The 23179-nt window shown below is 38.0% G+C and overlaps 1 protein-coding gene across 2 annotated transcripts in view; it reads right to left on the bottom strand.

The window, feature by feature from the left end:
- The window catches only part of SLK (STE20 like kinase), a 67591-nt gene that overhangs the window by 11059 nt on the left and 33353 nt on the right, over positions 1 to 23179 (bottom strand). The window contains exons 10-14 of one of the 2 annotated variants that reach the window (XM_066240458.1): positions 20744 to 20874; positions 20402 to 20525; positions 17752 to 17931; positions 15248 to 15340; positions 8158 to 8287 (exon numbers count right to left, since the gene is read on the bottom strand). In XM_066240458.1, the coding sequence (XP_066096555.1) occupies positions 8158 to 8287; positions 15248 to 15340; positions 17752 to 17931; positions 20402 to 20525; positions 20744 to 20874 (658 nt within the window). The remainder of the gene's footprint in view (positions 1 to 8157; positions 8288 to 15247; positions 15341 to 17751; positions 17932 to 20401; positions 20526 to 20743; positions 20875 to 23179) is intronic. The other variant, XM_066240459.1, reaches the window with a different exon arrangement.

Below are 23179 nucleotides of genomic sequence, written 5' to 3'. Positions count from 1 at the left end.
AACTGCACTGAATAGGTATGAAACTGGGAGAGTTTTCCTTAAATTTGGTAGAGATTTCACATTTCTATCGTCTTTTGTTCTTTTCCGGTGACCGGTCAAAAGTGCACCATGACTTTACGGACACACTGTATTACCAATGTAAAGATATTATCTATTGCTACTTTCAGTTCTGTTCTCATGTCCTATAATAGAGAATGCCCACCCCATACAAAAATTCTTTTTAATCATCTTCATGAGAAATTAAAAAAAAAAATCTAAGCTATTTCTTAGAGAAAATAAGTGCTTAAAATACCATTCTATCATCTAGCCATTAAATATACCAACAATTATAAGACATAAAGAGTATATAAAATTACTCAGGTATATTATTAACATCATCTGAACAAAAAGATGTTTTAATGATTATACGTTTATATCATTTATACTGTCAAAAAGGAATTGTGTATTTCATAGTATTTTTTTTTAATTCATTTTAATGGGGTGACACTGATAAATCAGGGTACATATGTTCAGAGAAAACATCTCTAGGTTATTTTGACATTTGATTATGCTGCATTCCCATCACCCAAAGTCCAATTGTCTTCTGTCACCTTCTAACTGGTTTTCTTTGTGCCCCTCCCCTCGCCCACACCCCGTAACCCCCACACTCTTGTCCATGTCTCTGAGTCTCATTTTTATGTCCCACCTATGTATGGAATCATATTGTTCTTAGTTTTTTCTTTTTCTTTTTTTTTAATTTTTTTTATTTATTCATTTTAGAAAGGAGAGAGAGAGAAGAGAGAGAAGAGGGGGAGGAGCTGGAAGCATCAACTCCCATATGTGCCTTGTCCAGGCAAGCCCAGGGTTTCGAACTGGCAACCTCAGCATTTCCAGGTTGACGCTTTATCCACTGCGCCACCACAGGTCAGGCCAGTTTTTTCTGATTTACTTATTTCGCTCAGTATAATGTTATCAAGGTCCATTCATGTTGTAAATGATCTGATGTCATCATTTCTTATGGCTGAGTAGTATTCCATAGTATATATGTACCAAAGCTTTTTAATCCACTCGTCCTCTGACAGACACTTGGGCTGTTTCCAGATCTTCGCTATTGTGAACAATGCTGTCATAAACATGGGGGTGCAATTATTCTTTTCAAACAGTGCTATGGTGTTCTTGGGGTATATTCCTAAAAGTGGGATAGCTGAGTCAAAAGAAAGTTCGATTTTTAATTTTTTGAGGAATCTCCATACTGTTTTCCACAGAGGCTGCACCAGTCTGCATTCCCACCAGCAGTGCAGGAGGGTTCCCTTTTCTCCACATCCTCACCAGCACTTATTCTGTGTTTTGTTGATGAGCACCATTCTGACTGGTGTGAGGTGATATCTCATTGTGGTTTTAATTTGCATTTCTTTAATGATTAGTGATGTTGAGCATTTTTTCATATGCCTATTGGCCATCTGTATGTCCTCTTTGGAGAAGTGTCTATTCATTTCTTTCGCCCATTTTTTGATTGGATTGTCTTCCTGGTATTGAGTTTTACAAGTTCTTTATAAATTTTGGTTATTAACCCGATCAGATGTATCGTCGAATATGTTCTCCCATTGTGTAGTTTGTCTTTTTATTCTGTTCTTATTGTCTTTAGCTGCACAAAAGCTTTTTAGTTTGATATAGTCCCATTGGTTTATCCTGTCTTTTATTTCACTTGCCCGTGGAGATAAATCAGCAAATATACTGCTGCAAGAGATGTCGAAGAGCTTACTGCCTATGTTTTCTTCTAAGATGCTTATGGTTTCACGATTTACATTTAAGTCTTTTATCCATTTTGAGTTTATTTTTGTGAATGGTGTAAGTTGGTGGTCTAGTTTCATTTTTTTGCAGGTAGCTGTCCAATTTTCCCAACACCATTTGTTGAAGAGGCTGTCTTTACTCCATTGTATGCTCTTACCTCCCTTGTCAAATATCAATTGTCCATAAAGGTGTGGGTTTATTTCTGGGTTCTCTATTCTGTTCCATTGATCTATAAGCCTGTTCTTATGCCAGTACCAGGCTGTTTTTTTTTGGTTTTTTTTGTTTGTTTGTTGTTGTTTTTTCTTTCTTCTAAAGCTGGAAACGGGGAGAGACAGTCAGAGAGACTCCCGCATGCGCCCGACCGGGATCCACCCGGTACACCCACCAGGGGCGAAGCTCTGCCCACCAGGGGGCGATGCTCTGCCCCTCCGGGGCGACGCTCTGCCACAACCAGAGCCACTCCAGCGCCTGGGGCAGAGGCCAAGGAGCCATCCCCAGTGCCCGGGCCATCTTTGCTCCAATGGAGCCTTGGCTGCGGGAGGGGAAGAGATAGAGAGGAAGGAGGGGGTGGGGGTGGAGAAGCAAATGGGTGCTTCTCCTATGTGCCCCGGCCGGGAATCGAACCCGGGTCCCCCGCACGCCAGGCCGACGCTCTACCGCTGAGCCAACCGGCCAGGGCCCCAGGCTGTTTTGAGTACAATGGCCTTGTAGTATAACTTGATATTCGGAAGTGTGATACCTCCCATTTTATTCTTCCTTTTCAAGATTGCTGAGGCTATTCGTGTTCTCTTTTGGTTCCATATAAATTTTTGGAATATGTGTTCTATATCTTTGAAGTAAGCCATTGGTATTTTAATCAGTATTACATTGAAATTATAAATTGCTTTGTGTAATACGGATATTTTAATGATGTTTATTCTTCCTAGCCATGAGCATGGTATATGCTTCCACTTGTTTGTATCTTCCCTGATTTTTTTTATCAATGTTTTATAATTTTCCAAGTACAAGTCTTTAATCTCCCTGGTTAAATTTATTTCTAGGTATTTTATTTTTTTGGTTGCAATAGTGAAGGGGATTGCTTCCTTAATTTCTCTTTCTGACTGTTCATTGTTGTTGTATAAAAATGCCTCTGATTTCTGAGTATTAATTTTATATCCTGCCACCTTGCTGAATTCATTTATCAGGTCCAGTAGTTTTTTGACTGAGACTTTAGGGTTTTCTATATACAATATCATATCATCTGCAAATAATGATAGTTTTACTTCTTCTTTTCCAACTTGGATGCCTTTTATTTCTTTTTCTTATCTGATTGCTGTGGCTAGGACTTCCAGAACTATGTTGAATAAGAGTGGTGAAAGGGGGCAGCCCTGCCTTGTTCCTGATCTTAAGGGGATTGCTTTTAATTTTTGCCCATTGAGTATGATGTTGGCTGTGGGTTTGTCATAGATGGCCTTTATCATGTTGAGGTATGTTCCCTGTATTCCCACTTTGCTGAGAGTTTTGATCATGAATGGGTGCTGGATTTTATCAAATGCTTTTTCTGCATCTATTATCATATGGTTTTTCTCCTTCCTTTTGTTTATGTGATGAATCACATTGATTGATTTGCGAATAGTGTACCAGCCTTGCCTCCAAGAATAAATCCCACTTGATCCTGGTGTATGATATTTTTCATATATTGCTGGATCCAGTTTGCTAATATTTTGATGAGGATTTTAGCATCTAAATTCATCAGGGATATTGGCCTATAATTTTCTTTCTTTGTGTTGTCTTTGCCTAGTTTTGGAATCAGAATTATGCTCACCTCATAAAAGGAGCTTGGAAGTCTTCCTTCCTCCTGAATTTTTTGAAATAGCTTGAGTAAGATAGTAGTTCTTCTTTGAATATTTGGTAGAATTCACTTGTGAAGCCATCAGGCCCAGGACTTTTCTTTGTTGGAAGTTTTTCATAACTGTTTCTATCTCATTTGTTGTAATTGGTCTGTTTAGGTTTTCTGATTCTTCCAAATTAATTTTTGGAAGATTATATGTTTCAAGGAATTTGTCCATTTCATCTAGGTTGTCTAGTTTTTTGGCATACAGTTCTTCATAGTATTTTCTTACAATATTTTGTATTTCTGTTGTGTCAGTTGTTATTAGAAATTCTCTTTTCTAATTTTATTTATTTGCGTCCTCTCTCTTTTTTTCTTGGTGAGTCTGGTTAAAGGTTCATCGATCTTGTTTACCATTTCAAAGAACCAGCTCCTAGTTTCATTGATCCTCTGTATTGTTTCTTTAGCCTCTATGTCATTTATTTCTGCTCTGATCTTTATTATTTCCTTCCTTCTACTACCTATGGGCTTTACTTGCTGTTCTTTTTCTAGTTCTTTTATATGCAGGGTCAAGTTGTTTATTTGAGCTTTTTCTAGCTTCTTAAGGTATGCCTGTAATGCTATGAACTTCCCTCTCAGGACTGCTTTTGCTGTGTCCCATAAATTTTGAGTTGATGTATGCTCATTATCGTTCATTTCTAGGAATTTTGTTATTTCTTCTTTGATTTCATTGTTAACCCATTTGTTATTTAATAACATGCTATTTAGTTTCCATGTGTTTGAGTATTTTTCAGTTTTTCTGTTGTGGTTGATTTCTAGTTTCATTCCATTGTGATCAGAGAAAGTGCTCGATATGATTTCAATCTTCTTAAATTTGTTGAGATCTAACATGTGGTCTATCCTAGAAAATGTACCATGAGCACTTGAAAAGAATGTATATCCTGCTGCTTTAAGGTGAAAGGTTCTGAAGATATCTATTAAATCAAGTTGATCTAGTGTGCCCGTTAAGTCTGTTTCTTTGTTAATTTTCTTTCTTGAGGATCTATCTAGTGATGTTAGTGGGGTATTGAAATACCCTATTATAGTATTGCTGTTGATCTCACCCTTTAAATCCATCAAAGTCTGCTTTATATATTTAGGTGCTCCTATATTAGGTGCGTACATATTTATAACAGTTTTATCTTCCTGTTGGATTGCTCCCTTTATCATTATGCAGTGACCTTCTTTATCTCTTACTATAGCCTTTGTTTTAAAGTCCATTTTGTCTGCTATAAGTATTGCTACCCCAGCTTTTTTTTATGTCCATTTGCGTGAAATATTTTTTTCCATCCTTTTATCTTCAATTTATGTGCATCTTTTCTTTTAAGGTATGTCTCTTGTACACAGCATATGTATGGGTCCTGTTTTCTTATCCACACAGCTACCCTATGTCTTTTGATTGGATCATTTAATCCATTTACATTTAAGGTTATTAATTGATATGTAGTTGTTTATTGCCATTTTATTCTTTAAAACTATATTCCTCTTTTGCTATATTCTTTTTCTCCTTTGATCTGTTTACAACAGGCCCCGTAGCATTTCTTACAGCATTGGTTTGGTTGTAGTGAATTCCTTGAGTTTCTTTTTGTCTGGAAACCTTTTTATTTCTCGTTCAATTTTATGATAACCTTGCTGGATAAAGTAGTCTTGGTTGTAGGTTCTCGTTCTGCATTACTTTGAATATTTCTTGCCATTCCCTTCTGGCCTCAAGTGTTTCTGTTGAGAAGTCGGAAGTCATCCTTATGGGGGCTCCTTTGTAGGTGATAGTCTTTTTATCTCTAGCAGCTTTTAATATTTTCTCTTTATCAGTAAGCTTTGGTATTTTAATTATGATGTGTCTTGGTGTAAGTTTCTTTGGGTTTCTCTTTAATGGAGTTCTCTGTGCTTCTTGAACTTGTGAGATGTTTTCCTGCCTTAATTGAGGGAAATTTTCAGCTAAGATATGTTTGAACAAAGTCTCTATCCCTTGTTCTTTCTCTTCTTCTTCAGGAAGCCCTATGATGTGGATGTTATTTCTCTTCATGTGGTCACAAAGGTCTCTTAGAGTTTCCTCAGACCTTTTGAGTCTCTTTTCTTTTTTCTGTTCTGCTTCTGTGCCTTTATCTTGTCCTCTAACTTGCTGATTCAATTCTCAGCTTCATCCATCCTGCTTTTAATTCCTTCCATTGTGTTCTTCATTTCTGATATTGTATTTGTCATTTCTGACTGATTCTTTTTTATTATTTCAATGTCTTTTATATTTGCTATCTCATTATTTAGGTGTTCATAATGACCATCTATTGTTGTCCTAAGATCTTTGAGCATCCTAACAATCGTTATTTTAAACTCTGCATCTGGTAATTTGATTATATCTGACTCTTTCAGGTCCTTTTCTGGGGATATCTCTTGATTCATTTGTGTTGCACTTTGCTGCCTTCTCATTTTGTCTATGTAAAAGAAGGTTTTGGCCACTGGAGTCCACTGGGTGTGGTCTCTGTATTCCCTAGGCATGCTCTGTCTGCAGGCCCGCCACCCCCTCTGCTGTTGCTGCCTAGGGCGTTTGGGTATGGGCGTTGCCGGTGCCTGCCAAGGGGGGCTGTTGCTGTGGTTTCCGCCTCTCTTTCATGGGAGTGGCTGTGATCACATGCTCAGGTGTACAAGCCTCAGTGGCCTCAGCCTTTGCCCCACCACAGCAGGTGGTGTTATGCTCAGCCCTGAGGGCAGGGGTGAGCACCTTTGCTCAGCTGCTGGTCTCCGCCTGATTCCGGGCTTTCGCCCTGCCACTGCAGGAGGAGCCCGCTTGTGGGACAGCTGTAAGCCTTGGCTCCACTGGCCGGGTGGGACTGAGTACCCACGCTCAGTAACGGGACTCCACCTGTTCTGGGCTTTTGGCTCCACCCCCGCGGGAGGAGCTGGCTCCCATGTCAGGCCACAAGCCTCGGTTCTGCAGGTGGGACAAGGCTGTGCTCCTGCGCCCTTGCTCAAGGGCAGGTCTCTGCCCCTTCCGGGGCTCCTGCCCTTCCCCCGCAGGCTGGTTTGCAGGCGGCCCGCAGCTAGGCTTGACCACTTTCACACATCCCCTCATCCCCAGCCAGGCAAGACCGAGCTCACACCTGTGGCCAGCTGGCTTCCGCCCTTGTCGACAGAACCGTGCTTCTGCGTCCTGCCAACGCCTGCCCTCAGGTGAGCCCTCAGCCATGTGGGTGGGGGCACTGCAGCTCAGACCCTAAGACTCACTACTGTAGTCCCAAAAGCTCCCTCTTTCTAAGCGACTCTGCTCTGAGTGCCGCAGGAGAGCTTGTTTGGCTGGTGTCCTGCTTCCCTTTGCTGGTATTGCTGTTTCCAGGGGAAATATTTACTTCAGATTTGGGAAGTGACTTCTCCCAGGGGTTAGGGTGGCTGTTTCTCAAAGTGTTTCTTCCTGTGCCTCCTAGATTACACTCTCTTCCTGCTACTCCGGTCCTCTCCTCTCTCCCCATCCTCCGGAGCCCCAGGTGAGTGGTTGTGAGAGATTTTCTGTGCGGTCCTTTAAGAAGAATCCTGGGTCTGAGAAATCAGTCTCTTTCTCACAAACAGTATCCTGTCTTGTTTCCAGCTAAATACTGTCCATACGCCTCTTCTAGGCTCTGGGGCTGCAGGCTGGAGCTTTGTTTCTGGAACTCAGGACCCTCCCCTCTCTGCTAAACTCACTTCCTGCCATGTGAGTCTCTCCTGGCTGCCATTCGCTCCGGGGAGCTGGGCAGCCCTCTCTGCGTTTCTGTTTTTCCTACCAGTCTGTGTGGCTTCTTCAGTATTCCTTGGTTGAAGAGTTCTCTTAGTTTAGTCCAAAGTTGGTTTTTCCAGATGATGGTTCTTTTTTTAATTTTTATTTATTTTTATTTATTTATTTATTTTTTTTGGTATTTTTCTGAGGCTGGAAACGGGGAGAAACAGTCAGACAGACTCCCACATGCACCCGACCGGGATCCACCCAGCACGCCCACCAGGGGGTGACGCTCTGCCCATCAGGGGGCGATGCTCTGCCCCTCCGGGGCGTCGCTCTGTCGCAACCAGAGCCACTCTAGCGCCTGGGGCAGAGGCCAAGGAGCCATCCCCAGCGCCCGGGCCATCTTTGCTCCAATGGAGCCTCGCTGCGGGAGGGGAAGAGAGAGACAGAGAGGAAGGAGAGGGGGAGGGGTGGAGAAGCAGATGGGCGCTTCTCCTGTGTGCCCTGGCCGGGAATCGAACCCGGGACTTCTGCACGCCAGGCCGACACTCTACCATTGAGCCAACCAGGCAGGGCCCAGATGATGGTTCTTAAAATTAGTTTGTAATCCACTTTGGTTCTGGGAGGTAGAAGTTGGTATGTCTGCCTACTCCAGCGCCATCTGTCTCTCTCTCATAGAATTTCTTAATTTTATTTTTACAATTATTTTCCTCTCATTTACCTCAACTTTCTTTCTCTTTCCCTCTACCATTCTAGCAAAGGAAAGCATTCACATGATTTTCAGGGTCTAGTTCAGCCATGTTTTTGAGATGTCATTTTACCACACACACACATGCAGCATAATCTCGTATACCTCTCCTGAGCTGCTGTTTGTTATTCAGGCACTCTCTTTCAATATTTGCGAGCTCTGCCTTCTGCTGCTGGATGATCTTCTTCAGAGAGCCATCTAATTCTTGCTGTTGCTTCTGAACAAACTCTTGTTCCTATTAGACAGAGTTAACCATCAGTTAATAAGTATTTACTGAGCAAAACATCCATTTATCTATATGACTGCGTATATTAGTAGTTAACAAGATTTTTAAATCAAGTTTCTAAAGTTAAATTTTAAAAAACCAAAATTATATATCTAAATGTATTAGTAAAGTCCAGAAAAAAAGTTCTAGAATATATATTATTCTAAACTTATTAAGAATAATATCCATAAAAGCAGTCCATTATCCATTCATATTATAACTAAAATGCCTTGTTACACTGACATCTTTGGGAAAATAATAAATTTAAATCTTCTAAAACTGACTATCCATTCCACTTCAGCATAGATAAAACAAGGACAAGAAGAGCCTTTTAGAAAGCAAGGTGATAAAGAGCAAATAAGTAAAACAGGTGTCAGAATTGTAAACTATTTTTCTAAGAAATAAAGAGGAAAAAATACCATGCCTACACTGAGAAAGATAGTTTCTGCATCAACAACCTATACCTAAAAAGAATAATAGTTTGAGGATTTACTAATAGTGCATTGCTAGAGAAATGTGAACTAGTAACAAGAAAGTGAGCTACATTCTATTAATCTGTTATCAAAATTCCTTATAATCAGATACTCTACTAACATGTTTGAGATCTGTTCATTCATTCAATAAATATATTCTGAGTACTATTTGCCTAAATGCCAAATTAATGCTTTAAAAATATCCTTTGGTTAATGTGTAAGAAAGGAAATGTTAAAAGTGACCTTTGACCTTTATGCTAGAATGTACATTTACAGAAGGAAAGAAACAATATCCAAATTGAAGAAGGGTAAATTTTGCCAAGAAATGTTTGGGTTTCCATCCCTCTCTTGGCAGCTATGGTAGTTTATGATTAGCTCAAGAGACATCTGATCAATTTGAGTGTGGATGTAAAAACTTGGGAGTTGAAGTGCTACTCCACCTATAATGCCTCCTCTTGCGCATCCTAGAGAAGATAAAAACCCCAAGACCCTTTTGGAACTATTTTTTAGGCCTCAGACTAAGTCCATAGGCTCTATATCACCACCGATCTAGCCCTCAGTGCACAAAGGATAGTCCAGCAGTGTTCCTCGAGATGGCTGCCTTACTACTACTCTGTCCCTGGAGGCAAGGATCATGTCTTGCCATTCATGACATCCAGTTAAAGTAATCAGGAGTCATGAATGCTGCTGTATCATTTGCATCATAATTTGTATTTTAGCATAAATACAAATATACAGCAGCAGAAAGACTAATGAATTACCTCTATAAAATACAATCGTCATCTTGACTACAAACACCTATACAACTTTATCACAACAAAATAATAAAACTAAGTGAATATTTAAATTCAACTATATAGCAATAATGCCTTTTGAGTTTTATTTAGAGATGCAAAATTTCTATGTCTATCTTTTAAGCAGTTACAACAAAAAAAGTTGTTCAAATTTCTTTGTCCTAAAAAGCACTTGTAATAAAAATTAAATTGTTTCTCTAATTTCATTATAAAATTTTGATATGCAAACTTGTTAAATAAATTTACTGTAATCTGCATATACATCAAAGAGTTTTCTTTTGTTCAACATTTTTACCATTGGTTTGCATAAAATAATTTTTTTAATTATCCATGTGGGCAAAAACAATGGGTTCCAGTTAACTAGCATAAATATAAATATTACATTTAGGCTCAAAGAAATCAGTGTAGCCTGACCAGGCAGTGGCACAGTGAATAGAGCATTGGCCTGGATGCTGAGGACCCAGGTTTGAAACCCCCAGGTACTGATTTCAGCACAAGCTCACCAGCTTAAGCATGAGATTGCTGGCTTGAGCATGGGATCATAGACATGACTCCATGGTCGCTGGCTTGAGCCCAAAAGTTCCTGGCTTGAGCCCAAGGTCAGTAGATTGAGCAAAGGGGTCACTGGGTTAGGTGGAGCCCCCCAGTCAATGAACAACTAAAGTGTCCCAACTATGAATTGATGCATATCTCCCTGTCTGTCTCTCTTGCTTAAAAAGAAAAAAAAAGAAATCAAGTGCACGAGATGGGGCGAATAAATATTTATGTAAAAATTAAAAAGGTAAATATAAGCCAATACCACCAAAAAATAAATGTATTTCTTGTTAGTACATTAATATATTTATATTTGGTCACATTACTATATTTATATATAGATAAACAATAAAAGAATTCAATTCAAAGAAAGCCTTTATTAAGCACTTGGTCAATGCTGGGCAGTGTACTAGTTACAGGGTTACTAAAACTAATAAAAGACAATATTGTCTTCAAAGAGCTTCCATGCTATTGGACCCAAATTGGTTTGCAGTTCACATAGAGTAGTGGGCCCCTTTTCTTAGTGTTGCACTTTCAACAGTTCAAAACCACAGAAAACTCAAAGCTGGGAAGAAAGGGTCCAGAAACCAGCCTACACAATGAAGGACTGAAAGAGCTCCAGAAGCATGCCCTAAAGCAGCTAATAATAAACGAGGGGAAAAGAAGAGCTGAGACTGTTTACAGAAGCAGGCAGAACTAGCACTGCTCTACTCCAGAAGGGACAATATGAACCATCAGCTAAGTCAAGGTAGGCAACGTATGGAAGTGCTTCCTAACGATAAGAGATAGCAAAAGACACCAGCTACTTTACAGGGCTATAGGGTTAAATAATTAAGAAGCGTCTGGATAATTACATGGTCAAGGATAATGCACCAATAATTTTTTAGATTAAAGCTAAAAATTACCTGATAGGTCCCGCACATACTACTTAGTATATGTTATCACCTCAAAAGAAATAAAAATTTAATACTATTGAGATTTCATTAAATTTCCTAACTTCAAAAGCCAAGTACAATGTGTTCAAAATGGATTTTTTAATTAGAAATTACCCATAGGATGTAAATGAAAAGTGATGTTACATTCCAAAAAGACTCTACCAATTACACTCATCCTATAAAAAAAAACTAACAGATGATTCTGATCACTAGGAATAACAAATATTTTTAAATAGACACATAAATTATAAAATGAGTGCCCTTTAAAAGCACGTTTGAATTCTGATAAGTAATTTTATTATATTAATCAGGTAACTATGAACATGAAAAATACAACACTGGGTTCTAGAAAACTGTTAAGGGTTTTGATATACTGGGCTATTTGCACAAAATTTGATCATTTTAACTCAAAAGAAACGCTAAAAATGGTAATGATCAGAAAAGTGATCGTAATTCATAATTTTTCCCTCTCTTTAATAAAAGTAATGTTTTGCTTACTCTTTTAGAAAACTAGAGTCCAACAGCTGCCAATGATAAGAAAAATAAGTCTGATTTCTGGAGAGGGGAAGGAAGGGTTGAAATCAAGCTGTATTCTATCTACTCCAGTTGTGTAGCAAACATCACAGACAAAAATTACAGTGTTAGATGAGCTAGGCGCTTCCCTATAGAAACTGTGAGAAAGAATACAGCCTGGAATTCCAGACTTAATTTAAAACTACAATAAGGAAAATTGCAACTCACTATTCATTACAGACAATTTGAATAGTGAAAACTAGAGTTCAATGAAACTAAAGTCACCACTTTTAATATGGCTTTTCTGACCATATCCATAATTAAAACATCTAAAGAAACATATATGCAATCAAAATGTCACTTCACACAAAGATAAAAATCTAATCACAGCATTCAATTTCTCACATGTGCAAAGCTCATAAAATACTACTCGGAAGATATTTCTTGAAAAATATGGAAATCTCCAGCTAAAATTTGTGGGGTAGATAGAAAAAGAACACTGTATTAGAAGTGTTCTAGCTCCAACTCTACCGTCAATCTCTTTGTGACTTTAGGCAGATCACTCAGACTTCTGTGCCTGATTCCTTCATCTGTAACATGAATCCACTCCATCCCTGTGTTAGGATGATGGCAGTGAGAATCAAATGTAAAAACACTAAAGAGTACTGTACTATAAAGATCATGTCAAGTTAATACTGTTATTGTCATTACTGACATTATCATCTATCAATCTTCTAAGATTTTAACAAATAAAGCTAACAAAAAGGCACATGTGAGCCAAAGAAAAAGCAGGGAAAACAGGAGAGGGCATCCTCCTACAGGCACGTGGGACTTACGTCCTGCATTTGGGCGTTGAAGACTGCACAAGATGACAACTGAAAAGACTGAATCATGACCTGAGCAACACCCTGTGAATCAGAATACAATGCACCTCCCAGGTGAGAATATGGCTTAATGACCTTTTGTAAAGGGAAAAAATAATTATACAAACGTTGAGTTTCTTGATGCCTGGAACAGAGGAGCCTCTTTCTCCACTGTAAAATGAAAGATTTGAACTGGATCAATGGTTTCCAAACTTTAGATTGCTGGTGGTGGTTTTTGTTTTTGTTTTTAAACCAGTCAAACCCTCTTTTAAAAAACTCATCAAAAATATGCATAATTTATAAAAGTTTTAAAAAGTGGTGCTCCTTGACTTGAAGTGGAAGTAGGGGTCCACAGCCACCCAGTCTTCGCTTTTAGAAGAATTCTTGAGGTGCTTCTTCCAAACTCAAGAGCTCCTAAATGTACAATTTGAAAACCACTGGACTAGATGATCAAATACATTCTAGCTCCATAACTATATGGCTATTATCTATAAACTCTCAAAAGATTTTAAAATAGACTCTGCAAAGTTATCAAGTTTTAGCACCTTAAAGGAGTAAAGAGAAATGCTTTTGAAATTTGTTAGGCTACTAAATTCTCCATTAAATTTACAAAAATAAATTTATTATTGCTTTCAGCTTTCTTGGAAAATACAGGCTAGCAATCAAAATTATGTGAATAATCACCAACAAAGTTTTATTAAAGCATAGCATCACATAATCTAATATACTACATTTTAAAATTTAAAAAGTCTATATTCCTTTATAAGGTAAAACCATATTGTTATCTAGTTTGAAATCCAAATTATCCAAAAATGTATGTAGTCAGTAAGGACCTCCTCTCACCTAGGAACAAGACATGGCCAACAACTACTGAGCTACGCTGGTAAGAGTTTAGATTTGGCACAGAAAGGACAGCTTGCATAGGGGCAGCAGCATGGTATGGTGGCTCAAGTGTATGAAATGTGGAGCCAAACTTGCCCAGGCAAGAATTCTGGTTTATCATTAACCAGATGTATCACCTTGGGAAAAGTCACTCAGTCTCCCTGGGCTTTTATTTCCCTCACTGTAGATCGGAGGTAACAAGAATAATTTCCTCAGACATTGTGCAGTTAAAATGAATTTATACAGGTAAAGCATTTAAAACAGTGTTTGACACACAGTAAATGCATCATCGGCCCAGCATGTGGAAGTCTCGGGTTGGACTCCCAGTCACACAGGAGAACAGAAGTAACCATCTGCTTCTCTACCACCACCCCCTCACCCCCCAACCCCCGCAGCCATGGCTCATTTGAGCAAGTTGACCCCAGGCACTGAGGATGGCTCCATGGCCTCACTTCAGGCGCTAAAATAGCTTGGCTGCTGAGCAATGGAGCAATCACCCCATAGGGGGCTTGTCAGGTAGATCCCAGATGGGGAGCACGCGGGAGTCTGTCTCTCTACCTCCCCACCTCTCACTTTAAAAAACATTTCTTTTAATTCCGAGCCTGACCAGTAGTAGTATAGTAAGAGTGTTAACCTAGGACACTGAGGTCCTAGGTTCGAAACACCAACATCATCAGCTTGAGTGCAGGATCACTGACATAATCCCAGGATCGCTGTCTTGTGCTCAAAGGTCTGGCTTGAAGCTCAAAGTCACTGGCTTGAGCAAGGGGCCACTGGCTTAGCTAAGGCACATACGAGGAACACTCAATGAACAACTAACATGACACAACTACGAGTTGATGCTTCTCATCTCTCTTCCTTCCTGTCTCTCTCTCGAAAAAAAATTCTGTCATATTTTTCATAGTCTCCTTCAAAATGATGGTGACAAGTAAATGAAAAGTGAAAGTTTTAAGATATCTTTACTTGGCAAAAACAAAAAAATTCTGACGGGCAATCCATTCATCTTGGTCCCCAATATTTTTTGTTATTTTTGTTTCTTTTCATGGGTCTGTAAAATTTAAAAGTCTGGAAACCACTTTTTAAATTCTATAAAACCACATTAAAAAGATAATATAAAGCAAGAGTTAATATATAATCCATGCCTCTTCTTCCTTTCATTGACATACATAACTATAAACTGAGCTTACTTTTCTTTGCTTCCAGGCTGAGTATACACTTAATTAAAAGAAAGAAGATTCCTAGGATAAAAAACTTTGTAGTCATGAGAAATAATTCTAGAAGAATATGTTGAAAATACTAATTTATCTAATTTTATAAAGAATTCACCCGTCTTTATTGGCTCAGCCTTAAAACCTAGAATCAAATTTATACAGAAAAAAAATCTATTTTTTAATTGCTATATTCTGAACCAAAAAGAAAAACACACTTAATATTTAAAATTGGGTTTTAAGTTGCTTATGTTCTTGAGTTTAACAGTAATAAATGTTTGATCTACCATTTAATATTAATATTGACCATTTTTCTTTAAACTTTGAATTTTTTAGAAGTAACAGCCTTTTATTAGGCATCCTTTTCATACTCACCCTTCCATATTTTTCTGTCCTGGAAGTCTTTTATCAAACACTGACATTACTACTTAAATATGCAAACTTCCAAAATGATTAAAATAAGACTACACTGGATTGTACATTAACATACTTGTTTTATTTCATCTGGAGTCAGCTTTCTAAACATTCCACTTAACTTCATATTAACAACTTGACAGTCATCATTAGAGTGAATTTAGTACTACAGAAAGAATGCCCTGGGTACCTTTGTATGAGGAAAAGTCAATATCATATAAATACAGTTAGAATTTACCCTTTCAACCATGGTTTATTGAGCTGTGAGAATAATGCTGCTTTCTGTTTTAGTAGCATTAAGCTGCTGCTGTTACCTGAGCATGCTGGCTTTGTGCAAGCTCCTCTTTCCTGCGTTTCATGAGCTCTTTTCTCAGCTCTTTGGGTGCTTTCTCCACTTCATTTATAACCTACAGTGTATAAGCATGCAGGAGGTGGGGAAATAATACTTTCTCCACAGCAAGCATTTATGTGAGCAGACAAGCTACAAGTCAAACATGAAAGCTGTTAAAAAGTTTTAACATGCATTAGCATAGGTGTTAGTTTGGTGAAAAAGAATGAAAGGACAGAACATGCTTAATCTCAGTGCAGAAAAGGGACATTATACCATGTAGAAGTTAATTAGTTGCTTAATATCCCTATATAAAGATCTGATCTGAAGACAATCAGTCAAGGATTAGTTACAGCACTGATGCTGAAGTAAAGTTAATAAACTGAACTGACCTTCTTGAAAGATCATAAAATTATAAATACATCTATTGACATTGTTTGAAGTATCAAGCATAAGGAAAGCTAATGTCACTTATAAAAGTAAAACAATTAATAATTGGTTTGATTAAACCAAAGAAATAATTTTAAGTAAAATTCACTGAGACCAAAAAAACCCCAAAAGGGTAAGTAAGCCTTAGAATACACAAAGGAGAAATATTGCATTTTCTTTTTTTTCATAAAACACACCTTTTTACACACAGTGTGATAAAAATGAACATATCTGATGATTTTGTGTTGGATTCAGATAACATTCTCCTTCACTGATAATTTAAGCCAAACTTAATTGTCAAGTTTAAAATCAGTAATACACTCATAAAATAAGTTTAATATGCTATGATTTATTATACCAGATAAAACATATTATGAAACAAAGTCTTTTCAGAGCTCAATCTCTTAAATCATTTCAAAAATCTAGATATGTACTCCACCTAAAAAGAGACCTGTAATTCAACTATGAAAGACAATCATGTGTTTACAAGTAGAAGCACCAAAAGCAACCACAGATTCCGAATCACCACATGCTACTGATGGTCCGTGAAAGAGACCGATTTTGATTTAACATAGTGTATTTAAAATTTTCCATCAGTAATTCCTCATGAAACCAAATCACCATTAAAAGGAAGAGACTCCCCAAATGCAAGAAGTTTAGTGATAAGGAAAAAAATACATAGTATAATTATTTAAAATACACATATCATGATCTCAAACATATTCACTGTCTAAAACTCTGCTACCCAAAACAGTAACAATAACTGGAGACTTTTATATATTTGGGATTAAATCATATATTTACCTGTAAAATTTGTTTTATTTAATCTGATATTAAAAATAACCTCTAATAGTACCCATGGTTTCAAGAGAATTAACGTGTAGAATCAGTAAAAGTCATACATCATGACATACAGAACCATTCTATATAAAATATAATCATGCGACAAAACAGTAATTTTTAGAAATGGTAGCCACATCAAATAAAATTATATACCATTTAAGTCATCTTTACCTAAAGCAATCATACAACACACTATATTTATTAATGCTTGATTCTACCCTTTATAAAGTAGATCTGCAAGTTCAGCAATATGATGTTAAATTTTCTGCATAATTTAAATGTTGAAGTCAATGAAATTGGGTACTGAAACTTACAAATGTAAAAATACATTCACTAGTTTGGTTGAGATATTTTGGTTCCAATCTATTAGAAATAAATCATATTGCTGTCCCTGGGGTAAATCATGAAAAGGTAAATTCTCCTCCTACACTAAAGGTACAGATAATTTTCATAAAATTACCACTGAAAATTCTAATATATAAATAAATTTCTCTTAGGTTTATTTTACTTGGGGAGAAAAAGATACACTAATACAATATGTGAATCGTCTTTCTCAATTAATGACTATTTTTCACACCATAAACAGATTCTACCACAATATGGAACAGTTTCAGGAAAAATAAAAAAATTCATTCTATTCAAATGACTTTACAAATATTCTTCTACCTGTGATTCTTCAAAGTATCTTGCAATTTGATGAATTTATATATATTATTGCAAATTTCAGGTTACTCAGCTTTTGTTTTGGTACAATGTCCAAGAAAGGTAATCAAGCTAATCAAAAAAAATTTAAGTATGAATTAAATATTACAAATAAATAATAAGGGGAATTATTATTGCCACCTGAAAACAAAACATTGTAAATTTTCTTGAAAAAATATTTCTATAATATGCCTTAAATGCTGCATTAATAAAAGAAAAATGATAGTCTGGAAGGAAAATGAAGACTTGGTTCAATGTTTAGCTGGACATTTAATGGTAGTTTGTGAATGTGACTAGGCCATTAAAACTACTTCTACTCCAGCCTCCTTGGCAGTAAATGGGTAACACCTGACCTAACTACTATCCCACATGACTGTTGGGAACGCCAAAAAAAAAGAAAGAAAGAATGAGTGCTATCTTACTAGTATTATTATCAAGCTTTATTCCTAATCCCTTAGTCTTCCATATACATTAAAAAAATAGCTCTAGTAATTAAAAACAGTAGTTAACACCTACCTCCTTTTTTCGGTTCTTCAACATACTCTGAAATTTGGACAACTCTTTCTCTTGTTCTCCTTTAATGCGTTTGGCTTCATCTCGCAAGCGATTTGTGTGTTCCTGTTCTAGACGTTCAATAGTCTGTTTCTGCTGTTTTTCTAGATTCTCAATTTCTTGGTCATACTGTCTCTTTTTGCTCTGTAAAACATATAGCTCAAGATCATTTAACTTTTCTATCAATCACATTCACTCATTATAATGAGGATGTTTACTAAGAGTACATAATTAGCATTTGAATATACATAACCTTGTAGTACTGAACAAGTCAAATGAATATGAAATTTTTCAAAAAGATGTGCATTTCATTTTCTCTAACATGGAAAATAAATACAGTTGACCCCTGAATGGCTTTGAGCTACACAGGTCCATAAATGTACAGAATTTTTTCAATAAATATACAGTTCGCCCTCTGGATCCCCAAGTTTCAAATCCGCAGATTCAATGAACCTCAAACGGGAAACTGCAGCTGGGAATCTGTGGATGCAGAGGGTTTACAGTCTGCATTGTTCTACACTGTGATATATAAGGGGCTGGAACATCTGCAGATTTTGGTATCCATGGGGAGTCTTGACACCAATTCCCCGTTGATACCAAAGGACAACTGTAGTTAAGTTTTTGTTTTTTGGGTTGTTTTTTTTTTGTATTTTTATGAAGTTGGAAACGGGGAGGCAGTCAGACAGACTCCCGCATGCGCCCGACCGGGATCCACCCGGCATGCCCACCAGGGGGCGATGCTCTGCCCATCTGGAGCATTGCTCTGTTGCGACCAGAGCCATTCTATCTAGTGCCTGAGGCAGAGGCCATGGAGCCATCCTCAACGCCCGGGCCAACTTTGCTCCGATGGAGCCTTGGCTGTGGGAGGGGAAGAGAGAGACAGAGAGGAAGGAGAGGGGGAGGGGTGGAGAAGCAGATGGGTGCTTCTCCTGTGTGCCCTGGCCGGGAATCGAACTGGGACTCCTGCACGCCAGGTCGACGCTCTACCACTGAGCCAACCGGCCAGGACCTGTAGTTAAGTTTTTGTTTTTGAGGAGTTAAAACTTAAACATGGATTTTCTACTGTACCGGGTAGGGGGGACCCCCTATTCCCTCCCTGCATTACTCAAGAGTCAACTGTACTTTTTTCTATAATACAAGTAGTAGAAATCCCCTGCATTACTCAAGAGTCAACTGTACTTTTTTCTATTATACAAGTAGTAGAATGTTCAAAATTTTTAGACAATCCACAGGAATATCCAGTTGCTGTGAAGTACTAAAGGAATTTTCAATATTTATACAACAAAATGTTTGATATAGCAAAGGTCTTATCTGAAGTCTATTTTAATTATGTACCACTGTCATTTTCAGATTTGCTCTTCTTCATTAAGATTCTTAAAATAAACATATTATTTCATTGAAACAAATCTTTTGGAATTATAAATCTACACTTTCAACAAAAGATTGCTGCATACATAAAAAATGAGTAACATTGCAATTTTAGATAAAGATCAAGTTAAATATTTGTAAAGGGTGTAAACAAATTAAAATGCAGAACATTCTGAAAAATATTTTAGGGGAAAACCTTCCCAGCTTTTATAAGGTTCTAGAAAACAGAATATAAGTACTATAAAAATACTCAGTGAGGAAAAAAAGAATTCTTAGGAATTCTCAGTTATAATCCAACAAATATAATCAACAATACCATACTTCTCACAAAACAATTCTTTTGTTTGTTTGTTTATTTTTACCCATTTTAGAGAGAGAAAGGGAGGGGGAGAGAGAGAGAAAGAAAGATAGAAACGTTGATCTGTTCCTGTATGTGCCCTGACCGGGGATCAAACTGGCAACCTCTGTGTTTCAGGACAGTGCTCTAACCAACTGAGCCATCTGGCCAGGGCCACACAAAATGATTCTTAGCACATATAATTAAGAACTATGTTCAAAGTATAAACAGTATAATATTTCCAGTTATCTTTTTTCTAACCTACCTTATGCGAGATGTTCAACATAAGTTATCAAAATGTTATATGACATTACTAATTCCTCTTTTAACTTTGGATACAAAGAAAAAACCAAGACTCAGTTACAATTACCCTTGACTAGTCAGAACTAATTTCTCAAGAAGCTGTGACTAGGGATATGTGGAAGCTTAACTGTAGGAAACAAGAGAAGTGTCTTTTGAAAAAGCCCCCAAGAACTTCTATTGTAATACTTAGCAGGGTTTAAAGATGACTGCTCTAGACTGGCTTAAAATCTTGCATTCCAAATCTGAGAGGTCAAATTGTAACACTGAAGAATTATGCAGCACGAGGCACACCAAAGGACTCTGTACACCACCTACTAGCTCTCAGGATTCCAGGTTTCCTGACAGATTTTAATCAAAGGAAAATGAGGACACCCATCACACTGTAAGTCAGTGACAGGAATTCTGAGATGGAAGACCCTTTTGGGCAAAGGGAAAAAAGAAAAGAAAAAGACATCCAGAACACCAAAGAGATAAAGGCCAGAAACACATTACAAAGCCAGAAAAATGTAGTCATCAGAGAACAAGTTGTAAAACCACTCATGGGTTTTTTTCTTAAAGCACCAAATTTCATAATTAGCAAAAAAGTACAAATATCTAAGACTTTACCATCATTTCCTGCTCAAAGCGCCGAAAAATTTGTTCTCGTTGCTGCTGCAGTTTGCTATTGAGCTGTTGTTGGGCTCTTTGCTCTTCTTTTTGAAGAAATCTTAATTCCCGAAGTTCCTGGCGTCTAATAAAATGTATTATCAATGACAGAGAAAAATAACAAAAATTACACCTTTGAAGTAACTCTTTTTACTTTAAGATATTTTTCAAATGTAAAAGTAATAAAAGAATAATCCAAAATTAGCCAAGATTTCACTTGTTTCTCTAGTCTTTAGACTTTGCAGAGACTGAAAAGAAATCACAAAACCAGTTTTAAGTATCATATGTTGTTTCTCTACTCACCTAAGAAACCTCAATTCTTCAGTTTTGGAATCACTATCTGTAACTATCTTTGATGTTGTTACACTCACTTCTACACCATCAACAACAAATTTGCGTGTTTTCTTCAGTGTTTTCTTTTGTCTCCTTGTTTCCTGAGTGAGATTTTATTTTAGTTAGGTTTTATATATGGGCAATACAAGAGAGAAAACATTTTCTTATGTAAAAAAAGAAAAGAAAAAAACAAAAAATTGAATAGTCATGCAGTAAGACTCACCTGTGGAACCAGTTATATCATCTTCTCCTCTGACTTTCAGATGAAATAAAATTTTTTTCAAGTGAAATTATGCCTTTTGATGATGTGCATGTATAATTTTTATACCACATCATAATCAGGCACAGTGGTGGAGCAATTGAAGGAGCAATTCACATACTAATATTCATTCACTAATTAGTATAACTTACATGTTAACTATTTTTTATTCCTTCTTTTCACCTTGGAGTTCCTTTGCTTTCAGTTTTAGAACCACTGACAGAACCAAAATGAATTCCTGGGGCTCATCTCTTAAAGAATTTAAAGCAATAGGTCTCAGGGCAGCTGGGAGAGTATATTTTGAAAAGGCTCTGACATATTTTTTTTTCTTCTTTTCCCAATGAGAACAGGGGAGACAGAGACAGATTCCCGCATGCGCCTCAACCGGGACCCACCTGGCAACCCCTGTCTGGGGCTGATGCTCTGCCAATCCGGGGCCCCAAAGGTAATTTTTAAGCACTTCTAGGACTGAATATCAAAATCTATTTCATTGGCAACAATATCAATAGTTCTCCATCTCAGGACCAGGGATAAACATGTGATTTTAGAGTGACTAGAAAGATAGCATACTGCACCTCAAAAGAACCATATCTGCCTGCTAGTTATTGCCTACAATTATTTATTAAGACCAGACTCTTCATTCTTCAACTGGTATCCAAATGCTTTTTAAAGTAAATAGAAAAAACAGAAGTATAACACTCCTACAAATACATCTGGTATTAAGAGCAGATAATCACTTGGTTTGGATATGGGGGGAAAGGTTAAAAAGCAGAAGCGGCCCTGGCCAGTTGGCTCAGTGGTAGAGCGTTGGCCTGGCATGCAGGAGTCCCGGGTTCGATTCCCGGCCAGGACACACAGGAGAAGTGCCCATCTGTTTCTCCACTCCTCCCCCTCTCCTTCCTCTCTGTCTCTCTCTTCCGCTCCCACAGCCGAGGCTCCATTGGAGCAAAGTTGGCCCGGGCACTAAGGATGGCTCCGTGGTCTCTGCCTCAGGTGCTAGAATGGCTCTGGTAGCAACAGACCAATGCCCCAGGTGGGCAGAGCATTGCCCCCTGGTGGGCATGCCAGGTGGATCCCGGTTGGGCGCATGCGGGAGTCTGTCTGACTGCCTCCCTGTTTCCAACTTCAGAAAAATACAAAAAAAAAAAAAGGCAGAAGAAGCAATAGAATGTGAAAAAATTAAATGCAAAATGCATTAGATTTTCAAGGTTGTCTTTGGCACTTTCCAGTCACCTTTCTGCATCTTCTTACTGTTCTATTCTGCAAGTTTCCGCCATCCCCACCGCTCTCCCGAAGCCCGGGACTGGGCACCCTATCCAGACTTCCTCTACAACCTCAAGTGGGCACACCCCCAAAATAGATCCACCTCCCATTACCTCCAATCTTTCTACTTTTTCAGTTACTACTAAAATATTCATGTAACATGACCTTACCTCTCATAGAAGTACTTGCATTTTAAAAAATAATAGTATATTTTTAGTGTAACTTAAAAGTTATGGCCCTGGCCAGTTGGCTCAGCAGTAGAGTGTCGGCCTGGTGTGTAGGAGTCCCAGGTTCGATTCCCGGCCAGGGCACACAGGAGAGGCACCCATTTGCTTCTCCCCACCCCCTCTCCTTCCTCTCTGTCTCTCTCTTCCCCTCCCGCAGCGAGGCTCCATTGGAGCAAAGATGGCCGGGTACTGGGGATGGCTCTGTGGCCTCTGCCTCAGGCGCTAGAATGGCTCTGAATGCAACAGAGCATCGCCCCCTGGTGGGCATGCCGGGTGGATCCCGGTTGGGCGCATGCGGGAGTCTGTCTGACTGCCTCCCTGTTTCCAGCTTCGGAAAAATGAAAAAAAAAAAAAAGTTATTACACTAAGTCGATGACTAGATTTCAGATTAATCGAATTTCAGTCAATGAAACAAAATAAACTGAAGACAATCTAGACAAGACGTAATAATCTGGGGCAGATGGGCAGGCCGCTCAGTCATGTCCCAGAGTCCTGTCTCTAAGGTCAGTTTTCCTAAGTTGTTTCTGCTTTTCAATATTTTGCTGTCAACCCTGAATCTTTAGTCCAAGGCTCACCTGTATCAGAATTTCATGGGATATTTTGTTGCAAATACTGATTCTTGGGCCCCACCCCACACTTCTACAGAGCTCCCCCTGC

This window comes from Saccopteryx bilineata, chromosome 7 (assembly GCF_036850765.1).
Source record: "Saccopteryx bilineata isolate mSacBil1 chromosome 7, mSacBil1_pri_phased_curated, whole genome shotgun sequence".
NCBI lineage: Eukaryota > Metazoa > Chordata > Mammalia > Chiroptera > Emballonuridae > Saccopteryx > Saccopteryx bilineata.
Note: the sequence above shows the minus strand (reverse complement) of the source record. Positions and strands in the feature narration are given on the sequence as shown.